This window comes from Melanotaenia boesemani, chromosome 1 (assembly GCF_017639745.1).
Source record: "Melanotaenia boesemani isolate fMelBoe1 chromosome 1, fMelBoe1.pri, whole genome shotgun sequence".
In the NCBI taxonomy this organism is placed as follows: Eukaryota; Metazoa; Chordata; class Actinopteri; order Atheriniformes; family Melanotaeniidae; genus Melanotaenia; species Melanotaenia boesemani.
The window spans coordinates 8,248,374-8,267,105 of NC_055682.1; the positions used below are offsets into that span (position 1 = coordinate 8,248,374).

Genomic DNA, 18,732 nt, shown 5'->3' on the forward strand with positions numbered 1-18,732 from the left:
AGACTTAATTGCTTTATGACAGAACAAGTCCATAATCAAACAAGCACGACCCCCCCCCCCCCTCACCCCAGATAAAAAGGGAAGGCGGAGAAAACATTGATAACTACATCTGAAAAGATGAAAGGCCCCGGCTATAAATAGGATGTGGATCATCCGCTGAGGCTTTTGTTTTGAGTTGGATGTTGACGCTTATCTGGCTGACATTTTAGAGACAGTTTTCTGGTGGCATTTAGGAGATGTCGCAATTACACCACCTTCCTTCTGTGGTCCAACTAGACAATTACAGATGTCTTTTTTTCTTTTTTGCTCTCCTGTCAGGTAAATCTGCTCATGGCATGTCAGAGAGCACGGCACCGGGCATCCATGTGTGTATAACGCTAAGCCCCGTGTGTGTGTTTAGAAATAACTTCAGTGAGTCCTTGCATTCCAGCGGCTGTTCTAACATGTTGTAAACACAAGGTGTTAGAGAAACATAGGACTGGGTGGGGGGGTGGAAAACACTCAGACCTGAGACAAAAGCTGCTGGGAAGGGAGACAAATGTAAGATCTAATTTGTCATAGATGAAAAATGGCACAGTCTACCTGCATAAGACCAAAAAAATAAGCTCTCACAATTATGACACATCCCATCAAGTCAACGGATTATTTTTATTTCTAACAAAAGAACTTTCTAACATCTGAGGAAATGTACAAAATCTCAATTTATTTAATTTAAATATGTTTTCAGCATTTGTGTCTTTTAAGTGAGGACAAAGATTTTTCTCCATTTAAGATGGGATAATTTATTCCCACATCAACCAGTGCTGGTAACAATCTGCCTCCAGGCAGAGATCTGACAGCACCCCCCATGCTGATATAGCCAACATACACCCTTACATCCATGTACACAAAGGGGGCGAAAAAAAATTACATAGGCTACTTAACTACAGGCTACTTAATTTTATTTATGCATTAAAAGGCATAAATAAAATTAACCTACATCTAACAGCACACAGTAGTGCAGCTGCTGACTTTAAGCATTTAAAGTTAAAATATAAAAATTTTTAAGAGTATTTTCTTAACTTAAACCAATAAAATATGATGTATGACTGCGCTAAGACCACAGAGATTGAACCATCGACTCCAAGCATGTTGTCAAATTAGACTTTAAAAGAAAAATGAACACATTTTCACCACGGTTTCAGTTTAACCTCCTAACCAGTGTTAAAGAGGGACAAACTTGGCTGTTGCGTCTGGATGTGGGAGATAAACCAATAGGGCATACATATGGTGGGAATCCAAACAAAAGCAAAAAAAAAAAAAAAGTCTGCTCATCTCTTCCAGAACACGCGCACGTGCAGTTTTAAGCTCTGCTCGCGGCGTCGGTACGCGGTGGTTTCCTTACCTGGACTCTGGCTGAGTAGCAAAGTTGCTAAGGCGCCCCACAGCACCGTGACCAGCTGCATCTTGTACCCCACTTTTCTCGCTCTTCTCCGGGCTTCTTTTCCCCCTATTCTTCCTCTCAGCGCGCTTAAATATCAACGGGCTTCTTTTGCAGGAAGACGCTCCGGCTTTCACCCTAACCTCATAGCATGACTGACTTTTATCCCCTTCTCTCTCTCCGACCTCCTCCACCTCCTCCTCTTGAGTGTGATAACGCAACAAAACCGGGATTAAAAAGTTAACACTGAGAAGGGGTACTCTACCACGGTCTCCAACATGTTGTGCTGTGGTTCCCGACGGTGTAGATACCAATAAGAGCGGAGGGCTGTACCATACCGGAGCTGAGAGGGGGATAATTGTATCCGCTGTGGTACATGAAAGTTAAAATTGGTATAAAATTAGGAAAAATAACAATACAATATATGTCACATGTTTAAAGATGTATAAATAAAACACCCACTCGTAATACTTTGTTTATAGTTTACGTTATGTCTCTCTTCATTCCTTATCACCCCCCTATCCCGCAAGAAATCGACTCGTCCTAAATCTCTGCTTTCTTGTGTCATTTGTTAAATTACGTCTTTTAAAAGGCTGGTGGTCCGCTAAGGACAAATCACACTGGGCCTGGAGGCATTAGTAAGCAGTTTGTGGCCTTCTATACTGCACAGAAAAACTTCTTTCTTTCTTTCTTTCTTTCTTTCTTTCTTTCTTTCTTTCTTTCTTTCGTTCTTTCTTTCTTTCTTTCTTTCGTTCTTTCTTTGTAAATTTAAACACAATGGAGGTTAAATAGAGGAAGAGGAGGATGAAAAGTTTCTGTGTTGTCACTTAAATCAGTGAAGGCAAATGACAGAGTGGCGGTTTTTACAGGGCAGCGTAATGAGGTCATTACACAGTCATTCAGTCCCACAGATTTACAAAAAAAGTCATCAAAGAGACCTTATGGTAATATTAAAATGCAACTCATTCTAAGGAGGGTTCTATGGGAACATTTATTTTCAAACATTACATTGAATACCAGAATGACATAGACCACAGTTTGCTTTGCAGTTAGGTCCAGAAATTTACTGTGAATGTGTGATGATGCTCATGATGCTCAGTCATTGAGTACTACCATAATCTAATTCCCAAAAAGATGAATGTCACTTTATAGTCACTTCTTAAGTGTATATCCAAAACATATTCTCAAAGGAGCATTATGTTCCCAGTAAACATTCAAAATCCAGATTGTGTCATAATAAATTACCATAATCTTATTACAGATAACACATAAAAAGCTGAGACACAACAGCTGTGAAGATGCAGAACCAGAAAAGGGCTTGTTTGGTTTTGGAAAATGCAAATTAATATAGAAAAACATTAGAATTTTACATTAATGGCTTATTTTATTGCAGACAGTGTGAACCAAATATATGTTAAGCTTTGTCTTATCTGCTTCAGTTAATCTGTTAATATTCTTTTTTTATTTCCCTTCAAAGCTGCAGAGTGTAACAAAGTCAAAAGTCAATAGACAAAATCACTATCTTTAAAAACTATGTTTTTATTGTTATCTAATGACTTTATTAAAATAACTCTCTCTCTCGCTCTCTCTCTCTCTCTCGCTCTATCCCTCTCTCGTACAATGAGCTATTTATATTTACTCTCTATGGGTCCGCATACATATCAGCTGCCATGTATGGCTTGTGCCACCATTTTTACTATTTGAATGGACAGATAACTATGTGTGAAGTGAGAACCCTCTGATCTTCAAAACCATAGTACCAGGTTTGTTTGATAGGTGTTAGAGCCCAGTTTAAGATAAGTAACTCCTTAAAAGGCACATAGAAGAAAACAGTACACATCTACACAATTTTGAAGTACCAGTAGTGAAGCCAATGGATCCACAGATCCGCAAATAAAAACATGTTTATGTCTGGAAGGATTTTGGCCACTGACGACCACCATCCATTTGCAACTGTGCTTGGCTTTTGAAGTATTCTCTATGCCCATCTTTACCACTACATGTCAGTCATTCTTACACACTGTACCTTTAAAACATCACCATTTAACTTTCTGTCCTTGAAACTCTGTGCTTCTGACTCCTTTGGATAGCACACTGACATTCATTAGGTACAGCCCTAGAGTCATCAATGCCCTGAGAAATTGCACTTCATAACTTTTTTTTTCCAGCCCACAGCATCACGTGACAGTCGCATTTTGCTTTACGGTACCGCATCACATGCTTGATGTCAGCACCCTAGCTGTTTTGAATGCTCAAAGTGGCTGATTCCGCAAAGAAACACAAGAGGATATTATCAGAAGAGGAGAGGAAAAGAAAGAGAGAAATAGGCAGAGCAAGAAGTCCATGCTGGACTGACTGTAACTGTGTGGAGACAGCTCAGGGAAGAGACAGGAGGCAAAATGGCTGCTAAATTAGTCTTTGTTAGGGGTGCCAAAGTTTGTAACTCTACTGAGGTTCAGCAATGTTGCTTTAACACATTCAGAACAAAACTGTGACAGTAAAGGCCCATTTATGCTGCCTTACATACGTAAACAGCGACATCTGTTTCCAACGTTGTTAAGGCTCATTTATGCTTGATGCAGAAGAATGATATGCAGACTTTCGTCCGTCTTCTGCGTCAATTATGCGATAATTTGGTCCGTTTTCAGAGAGCTTAGTTAACTGTTGAAGACGGAGCACTACTACTGGAAATCGCAGGGGCTGTCATGAGCAGAATAGCTGACCAGCGAAAGAAACAAACAAACAAAAGAAGAGGAACAGGAAGAGAACAAAAAAGCAGAAGAAGAATGAAGACAAGCACAACAACTGTAGAAATTGAGCTATAGCAGCACCAGGAGGAGCAGTAAAAGAGAAATCCAGTGTCATTGCAAATTGTAGTCTTAAGTCATACTCCTGAGACTTGTTAGTCTCCAAAGAGCATTTATGACTATTTAAGAATGATAATCTTTTTCAGACATACATAGTTTTCACTGGTAAAAAGAAAAAAATATTCCTTCACAGTCATATAGGATCTATATAATAACATTTCTGTACTGTACTGCAAACATAACACTTCATTTTCAGCAGCACATGCAAGTCCACAGCCAGAAATTCATGTCTTTCTTTTTCAGTGGAAAGAAAGCTTCAGAGCCCTCTCTGTAATTATGAGGCAGCTTTACTTGGGATGTGAGCTTCCGCGTTTCTAAACAGGACATCATAATTCAGCACACGCCTTCCCTCCATTCACCCGAGGAGCATCCATCAGAGAATTACATTTCATCCTAATAGAAGTGGTCTCTGCCGGCACATATTCCTGATTTGATACAGAGCATTGTAATGAACAATGCTTTGGACAAAGGACTGTACTTCTTCTAAGGAAAATAAAAGGTGGCTATACTCTGACTTATTTTTATGTTTGTAGAATGACTGACGTCTAAATAAATCGATAGCTTTATGTTTCTGCATATAAGATTTCAATGAGAGAAATTATGTAGAAGAAGCTCATGACATAATGACCTAATAAAGTTGATCATTTATCCACCAAAGATCTCTCAACAGTCAGGGCATGCAGAAAAAGTGTCCTGGAGTGTCAGCTACCAAGACATAGAGCTATGCAATGGGGGTGCAACAATAGATAGATAAGTATTTTATTAATCTTGTGAGGGAAATTTTACTGTTACAGCAGCAGCCATCAGATTAAAATAAATAAAGAACAAATATACAAGAAAATTGTAAACATATAAAAAATAATTTTGCATCATAATCAAATTTGTGACACACCCAGTTAGCAGTGGATCCTTTGGGTCCAGTTGGTTGAGGGGTCTTCATGGAATAGACTTGATTCTGGTTGCTTCATATTAGTGTTTGTGGAGTTTGGAGGTCAAGTGAAAACTTTTGACTCTTTGTTGTGTTCCTTAAGTCTCTCCAGTTTTTGAGGGTTATACTGCTGTTCTGTTTCAGGGAGGATCTATAAATAGTCATATAGGATTAAACTGCTGCTCTGCTTGAGGAAGCCGTTACTGTAGGCGGGTGATGTTGCCATAAAGTTATTCATCTAAATATTTCTTCTCTCCACATCTTGTGTTAAATCTTTGTCTCTATGCTTCAGCTCATTTATATAGTCATAACATTGGAATTCAAATGTCTCACACCAATAAATATCTTGAGCAAACATTTGGAAAATGAATTAAAGCTAGCAGTTCCTCAAGATAAAGTTGCTGAAATAAATAGGGACTGGACAGAATACGAGTGATTTCTCTTGTGATTATTTTCTCACATCTGTAAATAACACACACACTGAAAGAGAAGACAGAGCTGAACGGGGGCTTTTTATACCGGCTCAGTTGTGAGTGCAAATAATAGTGCTTCCTTTTCACTTCCCATTGTAAAGGAGATTTTGTGTCAATCATTAAGTTACAACTAAATATTAGATTTAATTGTTCTTAGGTTGATTAGTCAGTGGAGTAGTGAGGAAATTTGGAAGATCGAGTCTTCTGTTTATAGTACAGCCAAAGAAAAATGGGTTGGAACATATTTCTCCACAATTTGTCAACAATGCCACCCAGCAGGCCATTACAGCATGTAAAACCATACATGACTATCGCTTGAGTCCAAAGATAATAATCAGACATGGTCATTCTTCTAGCTACTGAAGCCCCACATTGAATTGAGTGGTTTTGTTACTTGCTGAAACAGGTAATTTCACAATTATGCCCATTTTCTATGGTGATTGGTGAGAAAGTAAAGGAAAGGTTGACCTTTTCTCTTAAGTTTTCTTTATGATTCTTCACAGATCTTTCTCCACAATTCCTGGAAAGCAACAAGTACAAAAGATGGTAAAGTTTGGAAAACAAGCTGTAACAGAAGGCTTTTTACGTCTGAATGTAAACACATCTCTGCATTCAGATTTGATGGTCTACTGTAGGAGTGAGTCAGAGTTTTAGAGCTCCGGATTTGATTAAGAAAACCTTTTATAACAAAAATTCAAGGGCTCATCACAGCTGGTGGAGCCTAAATTATTATTTTTTTTATAGATTTTTTATCTTTGCATTACTCTACCAGTTATGATGACTGAGTTGTAAGCTGACAGGTTGAACTGTGGATAGCTGGCCCGGCTCACTGTGAGTAACAAGCTGCTGTGGTCCCGTTAAGTTATCATCCAGTCTGTAGGTGAAGAGAGCCTGTTTTGTCTCACATACACTAACATGCTCAGGGAGAAATGCCTTCTGTGTTTGAGTCCAACATTTTTTAATACAAATAAAAAAATGAGAAACGTCACTTAAAATGGAAAAAAACAACACCGTCTGATTTTTATAATCCCTGTCAGTATCTGGTACTTTTTTGCCAGTGCAACATTTGGTTGTCAGTGTATCAGAGTTAATATGTGCGCGTGTGTGTGTATGTGTGTGTGTTATACTAGAAGAACAGCTGTGGCTTAATCACTTTAGCTTCCACTTATAAATAAAGTGAACGAGGAGATCAGGAGGCCACCACAGACAGAAAATCAGGCAGGTGCTGGAAGTTTATTCAGTGAGTTGTATGTATATTTATGGGTGTGTGTGTGTGTGAGAGAGAGAGAAAGAGAGAGAGAGAGAGAGAGAGAGAGAGAGAGAGAGAATGACAAAGACACGACCTTCCTACTTTATCACTTCCATGCTATGTTTGCTTAGATTAACACAGGATCTGATTAATTTCCTGGGGATCTTTCTTTTTCGCACTAACATGTACGCTTTCACACATGTTCAAGTTTGGATGCCTCTGTGGTAACTTGAAAGAGGAATCAGACGTTCCATGAAACAGAAAGTCGTGTCAACATACAGGTACAATCATGAGAGGAAGAAAATAATCCTCTTTCTGTTCTATGGTCTACACATCTAATATATTTAGCTTCATGAAAATGCTGAACAATGCTAACAATAATCTTTCACAATGTTTTCCAGCAAGAAATAAAGTTCTAACCAGTTATTAACCAGTTATTAACCAGTTACTAACCAGTGTAGCTGTCTGCACCATCCAACCTTCATACATCATGGATATTTAATATTTGAATAAAACATTAATTAATTTACACAGATGATCATTAATCCACATATATGTTGGTTTTCATCAGTCTAAGAGGACAGATTGTTTAATGATTAACGATGTGTGAATTAATGAGCTTTAAACTATGTTTGGATAACACAAAACTGTGAATTGTTTGAATAATACATGCAGTATTTTTTCTGATGAGGTACCACACACCAAAGAATATACCTATAAATTCAGACTGTGGTAGGATATTTTGACGAGGTATCACATTTCGACAGAACACCGGCCCAGACCGAAAACAGCTGATGAGTCATGTGTTCAGTTCCTGATGGGGACTGAGTCTTGTTTGAAGCAGTTAATAATCTTAATTTTTTGTTAGAAAAACCTCTCCTGCTGCCAATTAAATGTTCATATCTTTTGAATGTAAATAAAAACATCAGAGGAAATAAATAGAGGTTAATATATAGTCAAGTCAGTACAGTTATAAATTTGTTGAGGTACTTAAGTAAACAAAGTTTTTACAGAAACGTTTATGACTGTGCTGTTTAATCTGAATTTCGTTTTCCTCCCAACACCTCGAACAACCTGACAGGTCACAGTGACACACTGCATTTCTTTAAATGTTCTCCTTGTACTCTATTCTGTCAAACAGACTCTCCTCCAGTATTTCAAATGTTGATTCTCATGTAAAAAGTGTTTTGCATAATTATTATCATTTTGTTTTGAATAAATTGAACAGAACTGAACAACTATCAGTTTACTGAACATTTCTTAATTATCTGTAGTGTGGACTTATCTTGTTTTTTAAAAAAGATTTTCTCACACAAAAACTAACAGCAGAAAAGAGTAAAAAATAGATATGTACTTAAAATTAAATATCTAATTAGTAACATCATTTGTGATGAATAATAACTTTTTCAGGTGTTGACAAGTCATCAGAGGATAATACAAGCTAAGACTTTACTGATCCTCAATGGGGAAATTTACATGCCACAGCAGCTAGAATGGACAGACGATAGGACACATACAAAGAATATGGCGGGCAATAACAACAATAGCAGCAATAGTTACTCTATACATATTCTACAGAGACATTGTATTAAGACATAAAAAAAAAGAAAGAGTAATTTACATATAACTGAGTGGTGGGAAGCAATGAGAACGAAGTCACCAGGAACTTCTCAGCACTAGGGAATTGTTTTTGCCTTTTTAAGAGCATCACTTTTTGGTTTTCCAGCACATTTGGTGTTTGGTTGAACCTCAACTGTGTATCTGTTCCCAGCAAGTACTTGTTTTCAGGAAGTCACAAAAGAAAAACTTCATGCTTTACCTTGAGAGGCAGCTGGATTCCCACAGGATTTTGTGGGAGCAAAACTCCAGCCAAGACGGCATCCCACGCTGGCAGCTACAGGCGGGTTTGGAGTGTGACGCTGATCAAAAATGGCAGCTCTAAAGAGGTGTCAGTAACACCAGACCCGGAGAGCAAAGAAGATGTTGGAAAAGATGTTTTTTTTTTCTCCTTCCAACCAGTGATGACTGGTTTTCTGGAAGTGTTACTTTTCATAGATGGTTTCCCAGATGGTTCTGTCCAGGAAAACATTTTGATTTACCTGCTCAGGACTAAAGAGAAAACTAAATGACTTTGTAAATTTGAAAAAATGTACAACTCAATTTTTATATACTAAAAAACAAATGACTATTACTAAGTTTATGGAGGTTTAAGACATTAAAAATAAACATTAGATCCATCTTGCTACTACTGGGTTAGATCCTCTCTTTCCTTCAGAACTGCCCTATTCATACTAGCTCAGAAGAGGAAAGTTTTTTTTTAATATTTATATTTAATCTTTTGACTGTAGAAATGCTCAAAAATGCTTGAGTCTTTCAATTTTTAACAAAATCGTTGTATCTGCCACAGTCCTGTTCTGTTTTGCTGCTGCCTTCTTTCAAGTCTTCCCTGAAACTTGTCACGTAACCCCCACGTGGTTGAAGCGTGCGCTGAAACAGCATCCACCGCAGAAACTATGCATGGCTATTTATCCCTGCTGATCCGGTCGTGAAAAGGTTAAACCACCTCTCTCGATCGTATTGAAAATCAGCGGACATGTTTACATGACGCATTTTTATTCTAATTTAACATCAGATCGGATCAAAAGTGCTCCATGTACAAGTAGCTACTGACATGACAGCATCACACAGTTGCTGCAGGTTTGTCGGCTGCATCCATGATGAGAATCTCCTGTTCCACCACAACCCAAAGCTGCTCTACTGGACTGAGATCTGGTGACTGCGGAGGCCACTGGAGTCCAGTGAACTCATTGTCGTGTTTTAGAAAGCAGTTGGAGATGATTTGAGCTTTGTGACATGGTACATTATCCTGCTTGAAGCAGCCATTAGAAGATGCTACACTATGGTCTTAAAGGGATGGACATGGTCAGCAACAATACTCAAGTAGGCTGTGGTGGTTAAACCATGCCACGCTGATACTAAGGGCCCCAAAGTAGACCAAGAAAATATCCCCCACACCATTACTCTGCCATTTTAGCTGATGTGGAGCGGAAATCAAGACTCATCAGAATAGGCAACATTTTTACATCTTCGAAGTACAGTTTTGGGTGAATCTGTGTGAATTGTAGCCTCAGTTTCTTGTTGACAGGAGAGGCTCCTGGTGTGGTCTTCTGCTGCTGCAGTCCATCTACTGGTTCTGTTCAGAAATACTATTCTGCTTTGGCTGATTGACTACTTCTGTGAGCAAATAGGTGTACCTAACAAAGCGGCCGGTGACTGTACATGGATGCAGCTTAAAATGAAATGGAAAAGTTAAACATGTTGAACCACCAGAATGCTCCTTTAAAACTGTCAATGCTGATGGTGAATTTTTTTTCTCTCTCCCTCCCTCTTTTGAGTTTTTCGGTCCATGATGTAACCAGAGACACCCTTATTAAATTTAGCAGGAGAACCCGACCACACCACAGTCCACAAAGCCAGGACTGGCTGCTGTAGCACCACACACACACACACACACACACACACACACACACACACACACACACACACACACACACACACACACACACACACACACACACACACACACACACACAAACACTGCGTCCTGCTGTGGTGTTTTTTCAGAGCCTAGTAGCCTGTCCTGTGGCCTGTCTAACTACAGGGTTTTCTATGTAAGGTTTATTTTTGTGGATGCTCCGTTCTCTCCACGATCTCCTTGTACAATGGACTCATTTATAAGTGTCCAAATTCAAACACACACTAACATGAATGCAGGCTTCTGCCTTGCCTCGTTCTTGGCCTTCAAAGTTCAGAGACTTTCTTTTTGCTTGAGGCTTGTGTTCGTTCATGATGAGAGACCCTTTCATTCTTAAAAGGCAATGTTTGTGTGTGCTGGTAATCAGTTTTCATGATTTCTGATGATTGTTTTTTTAAATTCTAGATGGAAAATTGAAACAATGCTTTCATGGGTGTTTTGCGGTGGCCACAGAGAAATGAAAAATGTAGACTGGGAAATGTTTTTTATTAAAAATGCTGGTGTGAATGTGCTCCTGGGTAAGTGTTTCTGAGTGGCTGGTTGAACCCTGCTGTGATTTAGAGGCAAACATCATGTAGACTGAAGTGTGTAAACCCTGGATCACAGTTGCTCACTTAGCAGAGGGATTACTTTCACTTGTTAAAACATCTCTAATGTGGGTTTGTTTGGTTTTATACTTTTAAACAAACGCAACAACATGGATTACCATTGATATTTTTCACCATAAATGATCCATCAGAGATTTAGAAGTGACTTTTTGTAACCTGCAGCTCTCAAACAAACACACACTTGTTCCTGCAGGTGTACATAAAGCGAGGGAAGCTGTGCAGTCATGTAAATACGAAGAGCACATGTTGCAAACCCACCTACACTGGCACACACACACACACACACCTAGCCTGTTTTAAAACCTCCTTTTTAAAGCCACCAGATCTTCTATGACTCACAGTGCTGGGGGCGCCGCTGCTACCAAAGCAGCTCTGATACCTCATGCCCCAAGGGAGCAAACCCAGGCCTGGGTTGAGATGAGGTGAGAGCTCTGCGGCTCTGGATGGGGAAGGGCCCTGCTCTCTCCAAATGCCACTGAAATGGAAAAAATAGGCCAAGAGCTTTGATGCAGCTTTGTGTGCAGAATTATCTCCAAGGGGGAGATTAAGATTTTAAAGTTGGATAAATTGCTGCTAATCATCTTGCTCCTTCTCAAAGAGTCATACAGCACGCACACATGGATCTTATGGTGGATGGTGTCCTGTGGGGACACTGAATACCAATTAAAAATGAAGGTGTTCAGGGAGAGGAAAGGTTATGATTTGTATGATATATGATCTCAGTGCATTTTGAGCTCACTACATATGATAAGATGTTAATATGAAGAATTAGTCATTGAATCCACATCAGAGCCAAATGATTGTTAAAAAGAAAACATCACTTCATACCACTACAAAGTTAGATTTTCACTACAAGATCATTGTACTTAAAAAAATGTTTGTATCTTTCCTCTTAGACTGGTGAAAACCAATCTCCCTGTAAGTGGAAAGGACATACCAGCTGGCCCTAATGTGCATAAATACCCCAAAATGCCCATTAAAGGTCATGAAACTCAACTGGTTTCATCAACTCAAACCTAAACACATTTATAGCATAGTTTGTACAAGCTGTTTTATTTACACCTCATCACTCCTTTCTCAGCTTACAAAGTGAGGAGTCTCATCTCATCTGCAAAAAACAGAAAAAGGTGCAGACATGCAAGATTATTCAAACAAATAAAAGACATTTAAAATGCTTGTTTTCAATAATTTACAAGGTGACTGGGTTTATACATCCGTGTATAATGAGTTGCAAATGAAATTGAGCTCTTTTGGGTCAAAAACGTTCAAATTATTTATACCCCAGAGTTAAAGAAATGTTTTAAAAAAAATAATCATATTGATATTCTCACTCTCATTTTCTTTCTGCAGTAAAAGAATACAACTACAAGCATACTGATAAACACTAACATCTAATTCTGCTTTTTAAGCAACTTTCTTTTGTGGTGTTATCAACATTTTTCAATAATTCTGAGATTAGTACAATTTTAGACACAAATAATCTTGTCGCCTCTGGGTCTGTGTGTGACGTAATTAAACAACCCTGGACAGAATTTTCTTTTAGGTGTGGCTGCTAATCAGTTTGTTCTGTCAAGAGTTGTCTCTGGTGCTTTTTATAATAGTTTGTGGTCTGGTGCAATGAGATAATAAGGCATCATGTTTACTATTCGATTGTGTATTTGGGCGATGTGGGGCAGCTTGTTTGCTGACTGGATGACTGTTGAATGGCTGCAGCAGAAATCCAACTCTGGACGAGTGAGTCACAGTCCTGCTCACAAAGACAGACACCAAATATTGACATCCATCTCTGAAAGCCAGAGCTGCTGTTAAGCTTAGTGTTTCTGCATCCATTACAAATATCAGCAGAAGTTTTTATGATTTCAGTCTGCTAGTTGGAACCTGCAGGTGTAGGCAACAATAAAGTAGAGAGTGAAACATTTTTCCTTTCATAAAGGGATTTTTTGTGGTTTCAGGGGAGTAAAATGTGTGCAATTATAGCTGCTTCATTTCTCTGAATATGCACGCAAAGGGGCTTAGTTAATCACAAAAGGGTGTGTATGACGTAAAAAGTAACCTTGCACATGATAAATTGCAATTTGAGAAGCTGACAATGGGGATTGTGTCTGTAAGGTTAAAGTTTATGTAACAAGTTGTGTGAATGCACTAAAGCTGAAAAATCACCAATATTGCTGGAGTGTGTTGTTTTATAAACAGCAATAAACAATATTATTAGATTTAAAATGAATTTATTTGACAAAGTATTCTTCCGAGTGCAAAAATATAATAGAGAAAATCATGTACATTGCTTAGTAAATAACATAGAACCAGAACCACGTTAAGAACTTGTGTCAACAGAAAGGCCTTCCTTGCACATCTTTACATTGCTAGACAAACAACAGCAACAACAACAAAAAAAACAAAAAAAAAAACAAAAAAACAAAAAAACACTTAAACACAAAATCCAAGAGTCAACCATGATTTACAAAAAACACCTGTGTGAAAGGACAGAATGGAGCAGAAGTCTATACATTAAATACATTTTATTTAGTATTGATGTTTCATGATGAAAAAAAAAGAAAAAAAAACAACAACAAATAAACTATAGATTGCTGATGATATCCCAGTTTTGCAAAACCAGTTTAAAACTTTGAAGTCACCAAGTGGTGAGGACTCTTCCACTGAGCCGTACACTAGCAGCTGAAATAATCTGCACAACCACAAATTATTCCGACTTTTATCTTTTCAGTTTAATTAAATGATAATACTTTTAACACTTCACTGAGCTTGACTGAGCACGTGCAGAGTGGCATTAACGTACAAGGGTTTTGTTTAATTCCTCCTTTCTGAACCACTTTGCAATCCAATAAGCTGTTTCATATGGTGTACATGCACATCTAAATTGGCCCTGCAAACAACATGAGAATTCATATCCAATTAAATCCAAGAGGGAAGTCTGTTTGTCTGTTCTCAACTTTATTTGTCCAACATCCTTTGCACACAGCACAGTCTCCCGCAGAAATCCACCAAAAAAGTCAAAGATTTTTTAAGATTTTTCTATTAAGTAACAAATTCCAGAGGGGGGAAATCCTACAGCAGTGTTTTACACATTAGTAATTAAAGGGATCCTCATAACGAATGGACTTCTGGTTGACTCACATATGAACACATAGGCATCTGAAAAGAGATTTCATTTTGAGACATTAAGATATTGTAGAAAAACAGGATAAGTCATATTAATAAAAATAAGGGTTCTGGTATCCTAAACAACTGGCCTAATCAAGGCTTTGGTCCCTATTTAAGGAAATATGCAAAGCAAACAAGACAGGGCAGAATGCAGCATCCACTAAACAGTCCAACAGGTCAACAAACCCTTAAATGCTTACCTACAGGCTGTTGTTTAGTTCAGTGTATTTCACTTCCATCTATTTAAAGGGACGGTCATCTAAGTTAAATAAATAAATTAAAATATAAATCCAACTGTGGCTACACTGATGTGTGTGTGGCTGATCTCAGCTGGTAAAAGGAAAGTCAATGTTGCTGCACCCTCATAGATTTCCTATGCATTTTAAACTCCATCTTTTATGTGAAGCCGTGCACTCCACTGTATACTGAACACACCCACTGACTGATGTGCACTTAATACAAACCCTTTTTCCTTCTGTTGTAAATTCTCTGCCATCTTTTCAACAAAGCTCTCAGAATTGTCCTTTTCACTTTTCTTCAAAATGATAGGTCACACACTTAACAGGCTGTAATTACGTGACAGTTTCCCTCGTGCACATGTTCCATTGCAAACAAAAAGCTGGCTGTCTGTGAAATGCCCAGGAGTTGCCTATAAATAGGGTATTTTCTATCGGCCAGTCCACCGCTGCCTTTCCTTTGTGCTCCTCGGACTGGAACTTGTAATTGTGTGCCGCTTCTTTTTGGAGGCAACAGCATTTTTCATGCAACAGCTGGGGGATGACAGCAAACACAAAGATCCTACTAATATATAATCAAAACTACACAGATACCGTACACATCTGCATGTATGTATGTGTGCAGGCATGCACGTGTACACAGAGAATCCTAATTTTCTACTTACAAAAGCTCCAAGTCCTCTGTGGCTTAAAAAGGCTTGTTGGGTTTTTGTCTGGCTTCTTTACAATGTTTTCAGCCTGTTAGGATTTTCTTTTAACTTTAAAAATAACAGATTGTGGTGCATGCAGGCTGCTATACAAGCTTTTCTTTAGGCAATATGGGCAGAAGGTGGGGCCTGCAGCTGTGTCAATAGGCTACCAATACTAAGGCAGCCTGAAAACCCGGCAAACGGCCTTTTATGTTGCCCCTCTGGTTAAAAGACAGGCCTGTTTACACGTTGCTCTTTCTATAATGTTTGACACCTGTGCTGGAGGAGGGAAGGGCATGCAGAGCTTAGTGTGAAGGTGTGTATGTGTACTTGTTGAGTGATGAGCAGCACCTGTTGTGTAAATGGACCCCGTGAACTTTGGCATGTCTTATCTCTGGCACAGCTCATAAACCATTTGAATCTCACTGCGGAGGAAAACAGTGAGAGCTGAAAGAAGAAAAACACCTGACTGAAACCTTCCATTTTGATAGGGGTGCTTATGGAGAAAAGTACTGTTTTCTCTCATAGACAAAAAAACCAAAAAAAAAAAAAAAAAAAAAAAAACAACCAACCAAACAAACAAACAAACAAAAAAAAGAAACAAAACTTGATCATCATCATATTGTATTTAATTAAATTTTCTTTCAGATTCTTTCAGATTCAGACCCAGGACGGGAGTTTAGTTCCATGTCCTCCTCATCCTCCAACATTTTCCCAGATCTCTGAAAACAACCTAAGCACAAGTTGTGTTAGTAAAAATAACCATTCAGCTTTATTGTGCTAAATTAATATATCATAATTTATGTCACTCTGTCTTCAAATTTCCTTAAATTCATGCAATTTGGCACTGGATTCTGATTTGACACCCCAGGTAATTGACAGGTCATGGAGGAAGAGTACAGGAATGTATTTCCATACATGCATGATCACCAGTATCACTACACCAGTCTGAAGTAAATTTTAGTTTCATAATCATCCTTTAACAATATTGAAATATGGCTGAATGTCTCTAGAGGACATTTTTTTTCTCTGTGCAAGTACAAATTCTAATATTTTGTAAGGTTTTAAGATTATTGTTAGCTGCTAATGTTAGCATGAAGCTAAGTAGCAGTGGTATGGTATTCTTATGCTGTAGCTTATGCTCCAGGTAAGTTTTAAGATGTGGGGAAAACATTTAGTTTTCAATTAGTGTATTTACTACATGTAAACTTAGTTAATCAAGATTTTCACATTGGAATTGAAAATAAACTATAAAGGTGCTCAAAGAGTACCTCAGTATCCAAATTAGCTAGAGTTACATGATCTAGCATAATTTAAGCAGGAGGCTAGCAAGGCTGCCACTTGATGTTAAAGCAAGTTACAGCATGGAAATGTGGAGAAGTATAGCCAGAACCCATACATAACTTGTAAAGGAAGATATAGGATTGAGGAGAATGAGAGATATGTCTGGCTTCTTTTGGAAAGAGGAAGGAAACAGACCAGGCCAAGACAGAACCAAGCCTTCGTGACAGCAGGCCCGACAGCTCCCATCGTGGAGCTAGCCAAGGAAATCATCATGGTCAGACACAAGAATCCAGTCTTCCACCACTAGACTGTAAACCAGAACCGCCGAAGGGGAGACGCCATTGATCCCCCTACTACCATATAAAGCACCACATACAGCGGCCCCAAAAACCAACTTATCTTTCTATGGACCTTTTTGAAATTGTTGTAAATATTTGAAATAATTGCAACAATTAAATATAATGATCACCAAGTGGAAATAATTTCCACTTGGTAAACTAGATTATTAGTGTAATTATTTGATTATTAATGGAAAGATTTAATGTAAATGTTTTATTTCTCATGTCTCTCTAATGTGACCACAGTTATCACTGCATTGTGAGTGTGTGTCCTAGAGAGAGAACAATAGCTTCCTTTTTCTTTTTCTTTTTTTAAAGGTAAATATGAAACAGTGGCTGCTGTTTCTTTCCACCATTTATCTATAAATTATATAAATATAATAACAAAAAAACTTTCTCCAACCCCCTCACATATCAACAGGAAAGATTTACTTAACAAGACAAAGAACTAAAATTAATTCTGATCTACAGAAACATCTGCATGTTTATACACCCACAAACATACAGTATATCCACATCTGCACATACCTAAGTATACATACATACATAAAACAACAACAAACAACAACAACAAAAACAAGAAAAGAAAAGGGAAAACTAACTAAATAAATAAATAGGATTAGATTAGATTAGATTAGATTAGACTTTATTAATCTCACAGTGGAGAAATTCACTTGTTACAGCGGCTCTTGTTACAGAATAAAGTGCAGAAAGCAGACAGAATAAGGTGAACATGCATCACAACAAGAAGGTGCAATATAAATTATTTACAAGAAAAGAAGTCTGAGAAAAGCAAAAAATATGTGGCATTATAAATATTAAAAAAAAAAATATATATACTATATATATATATATATATATATATAAAATATATACATATATATATAATTGACAGTGCAAGAAAACAACCTCACAGACTATATACATATTTAAATAAATAAATAAACAAATAAATAAACAGAATTTAATTTTCCATAGTCTTTTGAAGGTGATTTCCTTTCTTATGCCCCCATTATGAAGGTTTGCCCAACCTCTGGCCACCCATGCATGAAAGTCTAGCTCCCATTATTACTGTGTGTAGGATTCACGGTAGATTGCTGCTGTATGGTGTTTAGGTTTATGAGCTTATTCATTTACAGTCAATCTGTCACGTTTTGCAAACGCAAGAAGCACAGGTACATGCTAAATCTGAGTAGATGGGCGGCACAGGATTACTTTTCTAGGTTGAAAACATGTTATTAACATCTCTCCTCACAACACTGACTTAAAACTTTAAGATATAAATGTGTGTGCACATATTTTGTTTTAATTGAACTGTATCCACTTACACAAACACTGACAGCAGCTGCAACTAATAGTTTTTTATAGTTTAATCCAGTAATTAGTATTAATCATAGAAAGCAAAATATATCAGGACAAAACTACTATTGACAAACAACTGTTTTTGAGCAATGGTGAACCAATTATTGTACCCTATATGCATGTATTTGAAAAGCAGGCTAAATGACTACTTACCTTCAATATGTTTACTGTACTGAACAACTTAAGTCTAAAATATGGTTCCTGCATGTCTCTTATTATAATTTTGTAAATCCTGAAGCTTGAGCAGATACAGAGACGTGCCATTTCATGGGTTAGATGTATGATGAGAACTATTTGCACAGCAGGTGATTAGAAAATCACAATGATAGGCTGCTGATGTTAGCTTAGCTAGCTAAAATTAGCCAAAACTTTGTCAGCTATACAGCTGCTCAGTGCATCATAGTTTGCGTTGACTGATGTAGTGTGTAGCTTTACCTCACTTTTGGTGTGCTATGTGATGAGTATAGTGTGCACTAGTGAATAAAGGTTTAAAATGACAATGCAACAAAATGGCTGACTCATTAGACAACACAACAAAGAAGTGGCCAATTTGAACACAACCAGGGACTTCATGAAGACAC

General features: G+C 37.8%; 1 protein-coding gene across 2 annotated transcripts in view; it reads right to left on the minus strand.

The window, feature by feature from the left end:
- lrp4 (low density lipoprotein receptor-related protein 4) overlaps window positions 1-1,715 on the minus strand; it is a 133,131-nt gene extending 131,416 nt beyond the window's left edge. Inside the window, exon 1 of one of the 2 annotated variants that reach the window (XM_041987194.1) lies at window positions 1,385-1,715. In XM_041987194.1, the coding sequence (XP_041843128.1) occupies window positions 1,385-1,445 (61 nt within the window). In that variant the 5' untranslated portion in view covers window positions 1,446-1,715. The remainder of the gene's footprint in view (window positions 1-1,384) is intronic. The other variant, XM_041987203.1, reaches the window with a different exon arrangement.
- Between the last annotated feature and the right edge of the window lie 17,017 nt (window positions 1,716-18,732).